At 32.4% G+C, this 16,262-nt stretch overlaps 2 protein-coding genes across 3 annotated transcripts; one reads left to right on the top strand and one right to left on the bottom strand.

Moving 5' to 3' along the window:
• Window positions 1–649: 649 nt before the first annotated feature.
• LOC107960665 (putative disease resistance protein RGA3) lies at window positions 650–9,163 on the bottom strand. Of its 2 annotated transcripts, none has more exons than XM_041087934.1 (3): window positions 3,264–9,163; window positions 3,039–3,112; window positions 650–849 (listed from the first exon to the last, which is right to left on the bottom strand). In XM_041087934.1, exon 1 carries the CDS (start codon window positions 8,776–8,778, stop codon window positions 4,804–4,806), a length of 3,975 nt encoding a protein of 1,324 aa, XP_040943868.1. In that variant the 5' UTR covers window positions 8,779–9,163; the 3' UTR covers window positions 650–849; window positions 3,039–3,112; window positions 3,264–4,803. The 2 variants fall into 2 exon arrangements, with proteins under 2 accessions (XP_040943868.1, XP_040943869.1); XM_041087935.1 differs by lacking the exon at window positions 650–849 and adding an exon at window positions 2,224–2,744.
• A 2,156-nt stretch (window positions 9,164–11,319) lies between these two features.
• Window positions 11,320–15,343, top strand: LOC107903323 (splicing factor YJU2). Its single transcript, XM_016829343.2, has 8 exons — window positions 11,320–11,765; window positions 12,224–12,373; window positions 12,468–12,602; window positions 12,911–12,976; window positions 13,508–13,558; window positions 13,654–13,761; window positions 14,391–14,475; window positions 15,022–15,343. The coding sequence occupies exons 1-8, from the start codon at window positions 11,568–11,570 to the stop codon at window positions 15,189–15,191; spliced, it is 963 nt and encodes a 320-aa protein (XP_016684832.1). The 5' UTR covers window positions 11,320–11,567; the 3' UTR covers window positions 15,192–15,343.
• Window positions 15,344–16,262: the final 919 nt, after the last annotated feature.

Here is a 16,262-nt window from a genome sequence, read left to right on the forward strand (position 1 = left end):
TCGAAACTATGTATATATACGTGTAAATATTTTTGTTTTTATTTTTTTTATCCACATACATTAATATATGGCATACAAAAAAAAAATTCTTGAAGTAAGGGTAGATTGTTGTGCAAGTTGTCATAATTAAAAACTGTAATGTTTTAGTTAGACTTATTGTTTGTAACAGAAATACTGACTCTTTTTTGGAAAATTGGTGGTGAAATGTGTCTTTTTTTTTTTTAAGTTGAAGACTCAATTTAGCTACAACAATTAATAGTCATATTGATAAAAAAAAATATAAATATTAAGTGCTAAATTTATCATTAAGCAGAAATAAAAGTTCAATTTATCTATTAGTTGTTTGGTTACTTGTCGAATATTGAAATTTCAATTCTAATTTAAATAGTGACAGTTAAATTTACTTGAATTTATCATTAAATTTACATTATGGGTAAAGTTGTAAATTTAATTCATATTCTTTGATATTTTTAATCTTTTTACTTTTCAATTTTTCGAAAATTTAACCTTGGTGTAAACAAGATCTATTAAATATATTATTTAATTTTTTTAAATAATAAATGAAAATAATAAGTTAACATATCATTTCATGTGTAATAATACTGAAATTTTACAACTCAAAAGATATTGGAATTAAAATGGACCCAACTAAAGTATAAAAATAAAATCTATAATTTATGGATAATATAAAGACTAACACAATTTAAACCAAATAAAAATAGATTAAATACATCATGGCGATGTATCACTGGATAAGACTCATAAAAGTTCTTGCATACGACCGCAGAAAATGGAAAAAAAATTGCATGTCCGGATATCTCGCCACTTCTCTACAGGGAGACACTTGGCCTGCAAAAATGCAAAAGGCATAGGTTAAGAAAGAGAATGGTGGTAAAGTGGCAAGATGCTGCAATGAACAAGCATACAATATGTTGTCAAGGACAGGTGATATGGTAGCCAAGGTTAGTTCCATAACAGGGTGGCAATTGGAAGTGCTTCTGTCAGCAGCAAAACAAGAATGACTTTCAGGAACAGAACTAAATTCTGGTCGGATATCACGAGAAACCTTATTCAGTCCTTGATGCTTCAGACAAGTAGGAAAAACACTTGAGCGATGTTGCATGACTGAAGACAAGGAGGCAAAAGAAGTGGTCAAAATGAATAAACAATGATAATTACCTAGTGAGTTGATCTTTAAAAATTTTTCGTAAGCAGTCTTCCTGTTTAGTTGACTTACTATAATAATTGATGCCTTTTAAAAATTTTAAAAGGTTTGAATATTTTTAAAATAATTTAAAAATCATAATTTAAAATATTATGAAACAAATTAAAAAATATTTAAAATATTATAAAACTAATAATAAAGTGAAAGGTCATATCTTTAAATATTTAAATGTTTTATATTATTCAAAATATATAAACTCGATTTGATTTTAAAAAAAAATTAAAAAATTTATTATCCATCATGTAGAGCTTGCCCAAGACTTCACCGTGGAACATGGGATATAGATGCACGAAGCATTGTGATTAACTTTAAGGTCTCAAATTTATCATTTTGGAAAAAAATAATATTTTTATAATTTAACATTGTTATATAATTTTTAATTTTTTTTATATTTTTGTAATTTTTTATAGATATTTTAAAATGTTGAAGATTATTTTTATTTTGTTGTATTGTTTTTACTAGGAGCAATTTGTTCATTTTCGAAATTGACAGGAGCCCAAATGATATTTATACCAATTTATTGTTTGAATTATAAAAGTTCAATTGGGCTACACCTCAAACAATTAAATTACTTATTTGAGTTGATTCAAAAAACCTAATAACTTGAATTATATAATTCGAATAAGTCAAAAGTAAAAAAAAAAAAAAATCACGTCCCCTAAATCAAATAACACAATTATTTGCTTGAATACTAAAAAGGAAGGTTGAAATTTTTGGAGAATTATGCGATACAATCCAGGATGATGAATTAAAAATTTTCATATTAATTAATTTTCGAAATATATAGTAGTTAATTATCATTTATATTATCAAATACAATATAAAGGGGCGTTTGATCATCAAATTTTGGATTAAAATTTGTAATAGGATTATTTTATTTAATTTATTTGACTAAAATGTAAGATTTAAGTGTTTAATTGACTTAAAAACAAATTTTATTATATTAAAATTATTTTAGGATCTCATAAAATTATAATAATTTAAGAAAATCATTTAATTAAAATTATAACAAGCGTTATCTTTTTATTGTAAAATATGCATATGTCCAATTATTAAACACTCCTCTATTTAATTAAAAAAATACATGACTCTTAAAATATGTGAAAATAGAAGAAATTATCTTAAAAAGGCTTCACTCATCGCACATGATTGACAGTCTTGAACTAAGAAATCTGAAAGATTAATTTTGAACTGAATATAAAAACTGTACCATGTAATTTAATTCTTTGGTTTTGTGGGATCAACATATTTTGGATTCCTATTTTACCTTTCTTCATCATTTCTGCTCTTTTTTATGGGCATTCACATCTACTCCCTACCAATTCCATTCTTTTCAATTTTGTACACTGGTGGTGGACCCAATTACCTCCTCCTTTTAGCCCCATTTCCTTTCTTCCTCTCACCATTTTGGCAAGCAGGAGGCTTAACCACAACCAAGGTTTTCATCTAATGGATCTCACCCTGTCTGAGAGTAAGAAAAGGGGAGAGATGGAACTTCAACATTTCTCCCATCACCGTCCTTTAACCAAATATTAAATATATTAATTAAGCCAAAAAATCTGTCATGTGGATTAATCAACCAAATTTGTGAACAATTAACCTCTTATTTTTTAAAAAGCAATAAATAAGGCTACCAAGTTGAAGGGAAATATCTTGTCTAAATGGAGAAATCGACCAAATAATTGAAAGAATTGCCAGAATGACTATATATACAAAGGGACTTCTCAAATCCATGGAATGCAAAGATAATCACAGGAAGAATGAACTGACGTAAATTGCATCGAAAAGAAATGGGGATAAAAAAAGAACTTACTTTTCTATCTATATATTTACTTCTGAGACGATAAGTCAATGAATCATTCATATCCATCCAAATCCTGTAAAGTTCTGGCAAAAATGCCGCAAAAAAAAAAATGGAAGTTAGAGTTTAGGAAGAAAAGAACAAGAAGAATAATTATAAGAAGAATTTAGAGAAAAATGACATTCTTTTATCAAAAGCAAAAAGTACAGGTGTTTTGGTTTCAGATATTGAACTTACCGCTTGCGTATAATTGAGGTTCTACAAATGTGGGAAATCTTGGACCACTCAGGGCCGCTTTCCTTGGAACATCTTGCCTCTAATGGAGGACATGCTGAAATTATAAATGTTGTTAATTTGGAGAGGCTTCGCATAACATGTTCAGAAGGCAGATACATGAGCTTATCACATGAAACGATTCTCAGACACTTTACAGAGGAGAGGTTTCCCAACCAATCAGGCAAGGCTTCTATGCCGTGAAACCTCTGTATCTCCAGTTCTTCAAGGGCAGTGAGGTGTTGGAGTTGGTGAGGAAGAGAACTTAGGTTTTCCCATCCAAGCAATCGCAACTCTTTAAGGGTAGCACTGAGGTGTTGGATGTAATCCATACCTGGGAATTCTTCTAGCTCTTCTGAGAAACCACCAATATCTAACCTTCGCAAGAAATAAAGGCGGCCAAGGATGTCAATTGAATTGCTCCTCAATGTTGGACACCTTTTGATTGTTAAATGAACAAGAAAATACATGTCCCCCAGACTTTCTGGAATCGATCTTAGACCAGGCAAATCAGATAGTGTCAGATTGTGAAGGCAATCGTTGGGTTTCAGCAAATCTGGTAACAGACGAGTTAAGCCTTCGCCTACATCAGTGAAGTCTAATTCCGTGACATAAGCATTACGTATTCTTGGAATGAGCCTCAAATTCGGGCAGTTCACTATCCTCAATTTTCTGAGACGAGTGAAGGTAAGCAGTTCATCTCCTATTTGGCTTAATTTTTTACATGCAATAATTTCAAGCGCTTGGAGAGTTGAGTTCCTTCCTGTTATTCGAACAATTTCCAGATTGTTGCAGTTTGATATATTTAAAATATGAAGAGGGCAAAATCCTTCTAAATCTGGAATGGAATTTAAGTTACCACAATGGGATAGCTTTAATTCTGCAAGATTAGGGGAGGTAGACAACCTGTCTCCTATCTCGCTTAATTTTGGACATGAGGAAATCTGAAGCTTTTTAAGAGATGAACATCTTCCTCTTATCGGAATAGTTTCCAGTTTGTGGCAGTCTGATATATCTAAAATTCGGAGAGAGGAAAATCCTACCAAATCTGGAATGGAACTTAAATTAGCACAACCACCTAGCTTTAATTCTGCAAGATTAGTGGAGGTAGACAGCCCGTCTCCTATCTCGCTTAATTTTGGACATGAGGAAATGTGAAGCTTTTCAAGAGATGAACATCTTCCTCTTATCGGAATAGTTTCCAGTTCGTGGCAGTCTGATATATCTAAAATTCGGAGAGAGGAAAATCCCACCAAATCTGGAATGGAACTTAAATTAGCACAACCACCTTGCTTTAATTCTGCAAGATTAGTGGAGGTAGACAGCCCGTCTCCTATCTTGCTTAATTTTGGACATGAGGAAATGTGAAGCTTTTCAAGAGATGAACGTCTTCCTCTTATCGGAATAGTTTCCAATTTGTGGAAGTTTGATATATCTAAAATTCGGAGAGAGGAAATTCCTTCCAAATCTGGAATGGAACTTAAATTAGCACAACCACCCAGCTTTAATTTTTAAGACTAGTGGAGGTAGACAACCAGTCTCCTATCTCGCTTAATTTTGGACATGAGGAAATGTGAAGCTTTCTAAGAGATGAACATCTTCCTTTTATCGGAATAGTTTCCAGTTTGTGGCACTCTGATATATCTAAAATTCGGAGAGAGGAAAATCCTACCAAATCTGGAATGGAACTTAAATTAGCACAACCACCTAGCTTTAATTCTTCAAGACTAGTGGAGGTAGACAACCAGTCTCCTATCCTGCTTAATTTTGGACATGAGGAAATGTGAAGCTTTTCAAGAGATGAACATCTTCCTCTTACCGGAATAATTTTCAGTTCGTGGCAGTCTGATATATGAAAAATTCGGAGAGAGGAAAATCCAACCAAATCTGGAATGGAACTTAAATTAACACAACCACCTAGCTTTAATTCTTCAAGACTGGTGGAGGTAGACAACCAGTCTCCTATCTTGCTTAATTTTGGACATGAGGAAATGTGAAGCTTTTCAAGAGATGAACATCTTCCTCTTATCAGAAAAGTTTCCAGTTCGTGGCAGTCTGATACATCTAAAATTCGGAGAGAGAAAAATCCTACCAAATCTGGAATGGAACTTAAATTAGCACAACCACCTAGCTTTAATTCTTCAAGACTAGTGGAGGTAGACAACCAGTCTCCTATCTTGCTTAATTTTGGACATGAGGAAATGTGAAGCTTTTTAAGAGATGGACACCTTCCTCTTATCGAAATAGTTTCCAGTTCGTGGCAGTCTGATATATCAAAAATTCGCAGAGAGGACAATTCTTCCAAATCTGGAATGGAACTTAAATTAGCACAATCATTTAGCTTTAAGTCTTCAAGACTAGTGGAGGTAGACAACCCGTCTCCAATCTTGCTTAATTTAGGACACGAGGAAATGAGAATCTTTTTAAGAGATGGACATCTTCCTCTTATCGGAACAATTTTCAATTCGCGGCAGTTTGATATATCTAAAATTCGGAGAGAGGAAAATTCTTCCAAATCTGGAATGGAACTTAATTTAGCACAATCACTTAGCTTTAATTCTTCAAGACAAATGGAGGTTGACAACCCCTCTCCAATCTTGCTTAATCCATTGCACTTAGAAATGCAAAATTCTTTAAGAGATGAACATATTCCTGCTATTGGAACAATTGCCAATCTTCCGCAATCAGAAACATGAACACTTCGAAGAGCGGAAAACCCATTTAAATTTGGAATTGAGAACAAATCTCCACACGTCACTATAGTTAGCTCCTCAAGAACCGTGGAAGTAGCTAGTCCATCCCCGATACTGCTTAATCGTGAACAATCCTCAATACATAGCTTTTTAAGAGATAAACATTGTCCCGTCAGGGGAACACTTTCCAATAAGGGGCAGTTAGAAACAAGCAACTCTTCTAAGCAAGGAAACATGATTGCTGCTGTCGTTGCTGTCCATTCTTCCAAATTTCTCATTTGCCGTAGGATGAATGTTTTTAATGCAGGAAACACCTCAATCTCACATTGACTACTTCCATCGCAATAAAACTCATTACCGATGCGTTTCAGCTGCTCCATATTCCTCAGTGCAATAAACTTGAGACTCTGCAGTTGGCCCAATGGTGGAAGACTTTTACAATTGATGCAATTGTTTAATTCCAACTCCATCAAATTGTCAAGAAGCAGTGAACCAATATTAGAACCATGAACAGGTCTTGACATCCAAGATGGGAGATTTTCTCCTCCATAATTCCAAACAATTAAGCTTTGCAAACCTGAGGGGGGTTGAAGACCTTCCAGCACTTCCTCACAGGTGTCATTGCTAAATTTTGACCATTCAAATATTACCTTGCACAATTTTGTTTTAAGCCGTAGATTTGCTTTGCCAGCCTCATCCGTGTCTCTAACACTTTGAAGATCGCATATCTTCAATTGTCGACCAAGTTCGTTGAGGCATTCTAGAGCATCAAGATGAAGTTCGTTATCCCTAACAAAAAACATTGGCAATGTTTGGAGAGAAATTAGGTGTCGAAGCTCAATTGGTTGAGAACTTTGCTGGTCAAAATGGATGTGCTTCAGGCTTATCAAATTTCTCAATCCATCTGGAAATGCGATTTCCCTACAACCCATGAACCTTAATGTTTGTAACATGTAGAGTTTGGTTATGGATTGAGGCAGCACTTTGATGGAAGTCTTCGAGATGTCCATATACCTCAAGTGCTTCAATTCGCCGAGGGAAGCAGGCAACTCAAGAATATAATCAGCACCGGAAAATTTTAGGACTCGTAAGCTTGTGAAGGTTCTTGACAATTTCTTGAACACATCAATCTCTGAGAACAAAGAGTGCAATTTTGGAGCAACAGCTGTTAAAATTATTGGTAAAGATTCCCCATCATAACCAATACTGAGATGCCGAATATGAGAAACTTCATCTGTGATGGAAATCGAATTTTCTTGGAAAATCAAAGTCTCAAATTTTGAGACAGACAAAGCCAGGTCATGCACCAAGTCATGCATCTTGCATGTCAAAATATTTCCGCACCTGTCCTTCCCCACATCTTGGAATAAGGAATTTGATAACAATTCATGGAAATATCTGTTACCAGTATCCATCATTTCTTTAGAAGCGCCAAGAAATCCTTCAGCCATCCAGAGTTGGATTAATTGCTCCTTTCTAAAGCAAAAATCTTTAGGAAACATGGCGCAGTATGCAAAACACTTCTTCAAACATGGAGAAGACAAGTGGTCGAAACTTAACCTCAGCACGCTATAAACCGAATCCCATACATCACTTTTTTGAATTTTCAACCATGCAGCCCGACTCCTTTCGATTTTGCGCATTGTCCCTCCAATAACTTTTGCTGCTAAAGGCACACCGTGACATTGTTTAGCAATTTCCTCGCCAATTAACACTAAGCTTGGAGATATTGGGGAGTCTCCACATGCTTTTTCTTTAATTATGGACCAGCACTCCTCATATTTTAATTTTCCAGGCTGATGCCTTTGATTAGGAAGTGTTTCCACTTTTAATGCCACATCTTCAATGCGGGTTGTTACAATAACTTTATTCCCCCGATTCTTATTAACCCCTTCCAAACACCGCATTAGTTCATCCCATTGTTCAACATCCCACACATCATCAAGTACAAGAAGATATTTGATCTGTTCATTTCCCCTTTTGGCCTGCTCAATCTTCCCCTTCAGTTTCGCCGTTAAAGCATTCAAGTTTTGAGGTATCGAGGTGTGCTTATAATTCATATCATGCTCCAGCATTTCTCTTAAAATTCTTTTGACATTGAAATCATCCGAAACACACACCCAAAATCTTACATCAAAACGCCTTTCCACATCCACATCATGGTAAACTAGCCTTGCTAAAGTAGTTTTCCCGATACCCGCCATTCCAACTATAGGCACAACAGAGACAGTTCGATCATCTTGGGGACTGAGTAACATGTCAACAACTTTTGAGACATCATTTTTCCTTCCAACAATGTTTGAGTCATCCAGGAAGGAGACTGTCTCCACATTTGATGGAATAAAAATTCTTTGATCTACGGCTAACTGTTGGAGACCATAGTCTTTGGCTATTTTGTTAAGGTCGTCCAAGGAATTAAGGATGTCCTTAACTTTATTAGCCATGTTGTGCTGAAATGTGACAGTAGATGGAAGGTCTCGTACCTTTCTCAACATCTGATCCCCAGTCTCCACTTTCCTTCTGAGAAACTCATAAGCAATCTCATCCAGGACCTCATCAGCCTCATAAGCAACATCTCTGAGCCTCTTCAACCAAAGCTTCACTGAGTTCATTTGCTTTTGGTTTCCCTCTGCATCTTGCAAGAAAGCTCCAATCATTTCTAGTGAGTTACCAAGCCTCTGCATGTCATCCTTGAAGCCCCATCCAAGGCTTATCATCTCAACCGCAACTGACGCCGCTTTTGACGCCACTTCTCCCACAACAGCACTAACGAAAGCTTCAGCCATCTTTGCTTCAAAAATAAAAAGCTTGAAATGTTAGGGAAAGCTCTTAACTCTATATCAAAGAAGCGAAGAACATTTGTAAACGAAAAGCAACAGATAATTGAAATGGGTGAAAGATCATACCGAGTCAAGGAAACGAAATGCAGGAGAGATCTGAAGATCAATTGCTTTTGGTAAATGCAAATTGCAAAGTCAATGAGCATTAAACTATATGTTAACCCCGCTGACGAGAATTACAAGAGACCATTAAACTATTATTAATAAGTAATTTTGGATAAGGTAAATGACACTCATGATCATTATACATTATTAAGTTTACCTTTTGTCCATTTAATTTTAAGAAGTTATAAATAGACCATTAAACTATTTGAAAGTTTTCGTTTAAGTCACTTAACGATTCAAAAGTTTTTATTTAAGTCATTAGGTTATGTTCTTTTTTTTTAAAGTTTAGCTAGCAAATTCCAATTGGTGGTCCGATAATCGGTACGATGGATCCATACCTATCAACGAGTGGAAGAAGAAAGCTGTTTGGATTTTGATTTGCAGATTTATGATATTCAAAGTTGTTTCATGAAAAAGAAATGAATTGTAGAAAATGAGAATGAGATTTTTTTTTTTTTGGTGTAGCCGGTACGAACAGAGAACTGCACACAATAATGATTTTAGCAACTCAATGACTTAAATAATAATTTAATGATCATTTTGTAACTTTTTGAAGTTGAGTGACTAAAACATAATTTACTAATAATTTAGTGACCTTTGAGTAGTTTACCCTAAAATATTATAAACTTAAATTCTAATATTATTAATAAACTTTAATTCAAAATTAATAGAAAGTATTAAATTAATATATATAATAATTATTTAAATATTAGTAACTAAATTGTGCTATTAGTACCTGTACTTTGTCAAAGTTGTGAAACTTAGTTCATGTACTTTAGTTTGATCAATTTTAATCCCTTTACTTTTTAAATTGGTTCGTTTAGTTCCTATACTTTTCGCACAAAAAATAGTAGTTAAATTCGATTGGTTAAATTTAATTACTAATTTTATACAATGCGTATAGTTGTAGATTTAGTACTCTTTCTCCATTTGAATCATTCTAAGTCCTGATACTTTTCAAATTTTAAAATTTCAATGACATTGCAACCATTAATTCATTAATTCATTAGGGAAAGCTCTTAACTCTATATCAAAGAAGCGAAGAACATTTGTAAATGAAAACGAAATTAAAGCAACAGATAATTAAAAAGGGTGAAAGATCATACCGAGTGAAGGAAACGAAATGCAGGAGAGATTTGAAGATGAATTGCTTTTGGTAAATGCAAATTGCAAAGCCAATGACCATTAAACTATCAGCTGCCCCCACTGACGTGAATTACAAGAGACCATTAAACTATTATTATTAAGTAATTTTGGATAGGGTAAATTACACTCATGACCATTATACTATTATTAAGTTTACGTTTTGTCCTTTTAATTTTAAGAAGACCTTTAAACTATTTGAAAGTTTTCTTTTAAATCACTTAACTATCCAAAAATTTTTATTTAAGTCATTAGGTTATGTTCTTTTTATTAAAAGTTTAGCTAGCAAATTCCAAGTGATGGTTTGATAATCGGTACGATGGATCCATACTTATCGACGAGTAGAAGAAGAAAGCTATTTGGATTTTGGTTTTTAGATTTATGACATTCGAAGTTGTTTCATAAGAAAAAAATGAATGGTAGAAAAGGAGAATGAGAGTTTTTATTTATTTATTGGTGTAGGCGGTACGAACAATGAACTCCACACAATAATAATTTTAGCAACTCAATGACTTAAATAATATTTTAAGTATAATTTTGTAACTTTTTGAAGTTGAGTGACTAAAACGTAATTTACTAATAATTTAGTGACCTTTGTGTAGTTTACCCTAAAATAATATAAACGCACCGCCAATCTAAAGTCACCCTTAGAATCTTAATGGCATGACACGTGTAAAGCCAATTTACATGGTTTTCAAAATTGAATTAATAAAATCGATTGCTTTGATGTAACATATATAAAAAAATATGATTTGAAAAAGATTTTTTAATTGTAAAGGAAAAGAATCATAAAAATTTTCAAAAAAAATTTTCAAAATTGATTTTTTTATTTATTAGAAAAATTAATCTAAATATAGAAAGCTTGTAAAGGAAAAGAATCATACAAAAAATTTATAAAAGTCAAAATTTTAAAAGGTTTGACTATCTTTAAAATAATTTAAAAATCATAATTTAAAATATTGTGAAACAAATTAAAAAATATTTAAAATATTATAAAACTAATAATAAAAGTAAAAGGTCATATCTTTAAATATTTAAATGTTTTATATTATTAATAATATATTTAATATTTAAAAAATAATATAAACCTAATTCTAATATTATTTAATAAATTTTATTATAATAAAAAATATAAGTTAATTCAAAATTAATATAAAAATATTAAATTAATATATATAATAATTATTTAAATGTTTGTAGTTAACTAGTAATAAGATATCTAAATTATATTCGTATAAGATTTTATCCAAATAAATAAATATATATTATACCAATCGACAAAAAGTATTCATCTTCCTCCCCTCCCCTCCCCTCCCCTCCTCTATTTTCTCTTCTTTCTATTCTCAAAACCCTAAATTTGATTTGAATATTGAATATTACTTTTTATTTAGAAGATTTTTAGTTACCTTCGGCTCTACCCCGCCTCTGCATAGCTCTGTTATATTTTGATTTGAGATCCCGATCGAAAATCTTTGTGATCTTCAAAGATGGGAGAAAGAAAAGTACTGAACAAATATTACCCGCCGGACTTCGATCCGTCGAAGCTTCCGAGGGCCCGGCGGCCGAAGAATCAACAGATGAAGGTTCGTATGATGCTTCCGATGAGCATACGTTGTAATACCTGCGGAAACTATATTTATAAAGGCACCAAGTTCAATTCACGCAAAGAAGATGTTATCGGCGAGGTTTGTTTTGAGCTTTCTTTTTACACTTTAGCTTCGGTTTATTTGTTTAGTAATATTAGGTTTTTTTTTTCATTCTAACTTTAAATTTAGGAAAAAAATACGTAGAAGCAGCAATAATTAGAAGTTATTTTATGCTTTTGTGAGGTTATGTTTGGTTATTATAATGTAATAGTAATTAAAATCATGTTAATTGGTTGAAAGATGAGCAAACAATTATAATGCAATACTAATTGTAAACAATGTACTAATTGTAAACTCATTGTTATATATGAAAGTAAAATCTTGCATTTTATTGTAAAAAGGAACTTTCACATGCCTTGTACTATACTCACACTTAGTCCAAATAACGTAGTTAAATGCTGTAGATAGTACACAACTTTCAGGTTTTCACTTCTCTCTAATTAATGATTGAGAGCTTAATGTTTTAGTGCATTTAGTTACTTTTCTCTTATTTGCAGACATATTTGGGAATCCAAATATTTAGGTTTTATTTCAAATGCACCAAGTGCTCTGCGGAGATGACGATAAAGACTGATCCACAAAATTCAGATTATGTTGTTGAATCGGGTGCAACAAGAAATTTTGAACCTTGGCGTGCTGAAGATGAGGTGAGAGCTTTGTGTATCAAGCTAAATGTAGCTACAGTTCTTTTAACATTGCTGGATATGTATAATAATATTCTTTCATCTTTCCTTTTGTTAGGAAGCGGAGAAAGAGAAACAGAAAAGGGAATCTGAAGAAATGGGGGATGCGATGAAATCTTTGGAGAACAGAACGTTGGATTCAAAAAGAGAGATGGATATCCTTGCTGCGCTTGATGAAATGAAGTCTATGAAGGTAGCTAAACACTTAAACCAACTTTTGTTTAACATGCAGGAGATAACTGCAACATTACTGTCATAAAAAGAAAATAAAGCTTTTACCTTGTTTTTGATTGTTGTGGATGTCAAATGAACCAGGTTTTTGAGTCTTTTATTTTTAGAATCTGAAGCTAGGAAGAGCACATGTTGAGTTTCGATTGATAAGACCAAAATAATCTGTGTTAACGGGTCTACCGTTAGACATTTGTCTATCAAAATGGGAATAGGTACAATATTCTTTTCTCTGATGCTAATGGTAGTCTATCTTACTATCTTATATTGCAGTCCAGACATGCCACGGTGAGCGTAGATTCAATGCTGGAGGCCTTGCAACGCACTGCCGCAGAAAAGGTAAGATACTTCTACTTATTTCTTAATAGCTTAAGCGGCTTCTTTGAATAGAAATCTCATGATTGTGTTTTGTTTGTATTCTATTTGAAAATTTCCAATTTCTTCTAAATCAAAGGTGCATCTTTGGTTGCAATTGCGAATCCTGATGGAATTTATGGTTTCGCTGAGAACACTTTTATGCTGCATTTCTGTAATTATGCATAATCCTAGAAAATAGGGTAAAAAGTTGAATTTGCTTTCTATGGATAAATCTTTCCCCTGAAATATGCCAACTTAATTTTATCATATCAGGTGTTATTAAGATAGTCTTCTTGAATTATGCTTAATGAACGGAATTTCTCTTAAATCTGAACTCTGATATTAGAATATTTATGAATGCTTGCATTATTTACCTTAATACTTGATGTGAGAGGGAGATGAGTACAGTTACATACAAGTGTGGATTGAAGTGATAAGTAGTAATCACGTTGCTTAGCATGCTTATATTTCTTCTCTTTTGTGATTCTGACTACAAGGTTATAATGCTAACAGGAAAAGAAAATAGAAGAAGAAGACGAAGCCCTCATTAAATCGATTTTCCAGGTTAGAATCGGTGTATTGCTTTTAGTATCACCAGTTGTGATTGCTCCTTGTTCTAGGCGGGCATGTTTCTAATATTGGTGTCATCTTTAATGCAGAAGCCAAAGGAATTTGTTCGAAGGATTTCAGATGATGTTTTCGACGATGATGAGGATCTGACCCGTTTATTGAGTGGCAATAGTGAAACCTCAAATGATGGCTTAAAGGTATATGGTGTGAATTTAGTTAACAAACACATCCTATACTCACGGTCAAAACTTCTTTTAAATGCATACAAGTTTTAAGTAAATTATCTATATTTAAGGCAATTTTTATTTAACACCCAAATTGATTACTGACCTTTAGTAATAGTTTTCATGTAATATTGAAGATAGAACAAGATATTCTAAGGTGGGTAAAGGGTTAACAATATTGCATAGACTAAGAGGGTCAAGTGTTAGATATGTTTAATGTTTCACTATACGTGAAGGGACAAGATCCAAAATACGATGTTTACTTTGAGTTGTTGAAATCAGCAACTATAGGAGCAATTGAGAGTCGGTTTAATATAGAGGAAACCATATGGAGGAAACCAAGCTGTCGGAATGAATTATTATATCATGAAAAGATGGATGTGCTTGAACTTTCAGTTTTAGTTTCAAAATGGAATAGGCTTGTTCTAGAATATACCATTGGGTAGTCAGTTTGACCTGCATCAATGCAAAGCTTCGCATAACGATTTATGTTTGTAGAACTGGGATTTGCTGTATTTTTCCTTTTTTTTACCTCAACTGTTGAAAATAAAATTGCCACTATTGAATCCGTGAACTCATGCTCTGGTGTGTATGGTTTGCAGAGGAGAAAGGTGTCGGAAGAATCTTCAAGTAACCCTACAGATGCTTTAACAAAAGCTAGTTTGCCTGATGATTCCAGCAGTAAAGGTATTTGCAGTATTCATCACCAATTCATTTCTTTTCATAGATTCCATGACACCAAAATGGTAAAGAAACCTAAACATTTTATTAATGTTTTTAGAATCAGACTGGTGTTCGAACTGGTCAGGTAATTGGTTTTTGGGTCTAGCCAGTCTGATTAAAAATCATTAAAAATTCAAAAATAAACAAATACAGTTCAACTGGCTTTTAGCTGGTTCAACCGGTCCGCACTAGTTACCAGTCTAACTGGTTCGAAACCGTTCTCTGGACCAGTGCCCTGGTCAATTCAAATATCACTGCATTTTATTTAAAACGATACCCTGCTAAAATACGTTAGCACCAGGCTTCACTGCTTCATTAGTGCTTTCTGTCAATCTTGCTATCCACCTACCGCCTGCTATCACGCACCATAGTATGTATCTGTAAGGATTCGAAGATCCTTGAAATAAAATTTTGGAAATGATTGACTGGCTAATGTTTTAACTTGTTTGAATTGGTATATATTGATTTTGTATTGCAAATATGATAATGAACGTATGTATTCAATAACAGAAGGTTCAAGTGGCTCGGGGAGTCGTCAAGTTAAAGCTCCATTCATGTCGTCGGTGAAAATCTCGGTTGTGAAGAAGAAACCAGAGAAGAAAGAAGAAAAAGTGGGTAATGACACAAGCACTGGTCTCCTATCCTTGTGCGAAAGCTATGGTGAAAGTGATGATGATTAGTGCTACTTTATTTTAGTCAATACTATTGTAATTTTAAAACCTGATTTTCCATTTCCGAGTACTCTATATTTTTCTACTACTTACCAAACATGGAAACAGAACAATGATTTGAGCATTTGAAGAAGATATAAAAACAAAATGAAATTTCGAAAGATTTCAAATCTAAATATAGTAAGCTTGTAAAGGAAAAGAATAATAAAAAATATTATTAATATAATGATAATTTTAGCTCTTATTGTTTATATTGGTTGTTATTTTGATTTTTATTCTTTTTGAGAGCTAAATTTTGGTCATTAATTATTAAAAGAGTTAAATTGTCATTTTTATTTAAAATATTGATTAAAAATTGTTTTTTAACAATGTTGGTGTGATAAATTGCCTGATAGTATATTTATATTTCATATTCATGATATTATTTTATATACCATATAGACAAATAATTTAAAAATAAAAAATTTATATAGAGTTCATAAAAATTCAAAAAAAGAACTTAAAGTACGCGTAGATTGTCATGTAAGTTATATTTAAAATTTGTGATGCTTTATTCTGTATTTCTATTAAAAATAATAATTCGACTTTTTTGGAAGATTAATGATCAAATTGTCTCTTTTCAAAAGATAGAAGGCTAAATTTAACTATAAAAGAAAAGAGTAATGATCAAATTGACCAAAAATGTAAACGTTAAGTGCTAATTTTATCATTAGGCAAAAAATAAAATGATAATTTATGTTGTCAGTTTACTTTTTAAAATTTGAAATTTCAATCCTAATCTAAATAATAACTGTTAAATTTACTTGGTTGAATTTTATTATTAGACTTGCATTGTGTGAAAAGTTATAAATTTAATTCATATTTTTCAATTGAATTATTTTTTATTTCTATACTTTTCAAATTTTCAAAAATTTAATCTTGACTTAAATAATATTTATTAAATTTTTTATGCATAATAATAAATAATAATAATAATAATTTGACGTGACATTTCATTTATAATAATACGTTTGTTGTATCAAAATTTAAAAATAAAATTTAATGAATTCAACAATTATTGTTTCATTGAGACCGAAATTT

Source organism: Gossypium hirsutum, chromosome D02 (genome assembly GCF_007990345.1).
Source record: "Gossypium hirsutum isolate 1008001.06 chromosome D02, Gossypium_hirsutum_v2.1, whole genome shotgun sequence".
NCBI classification, from domain to species: Eukaryota; Viridiplantae; Streptophyta; class Magnoliopsida; order Malvales; family Malvaceae; genus Gossypium; species Gossypium hirsutum.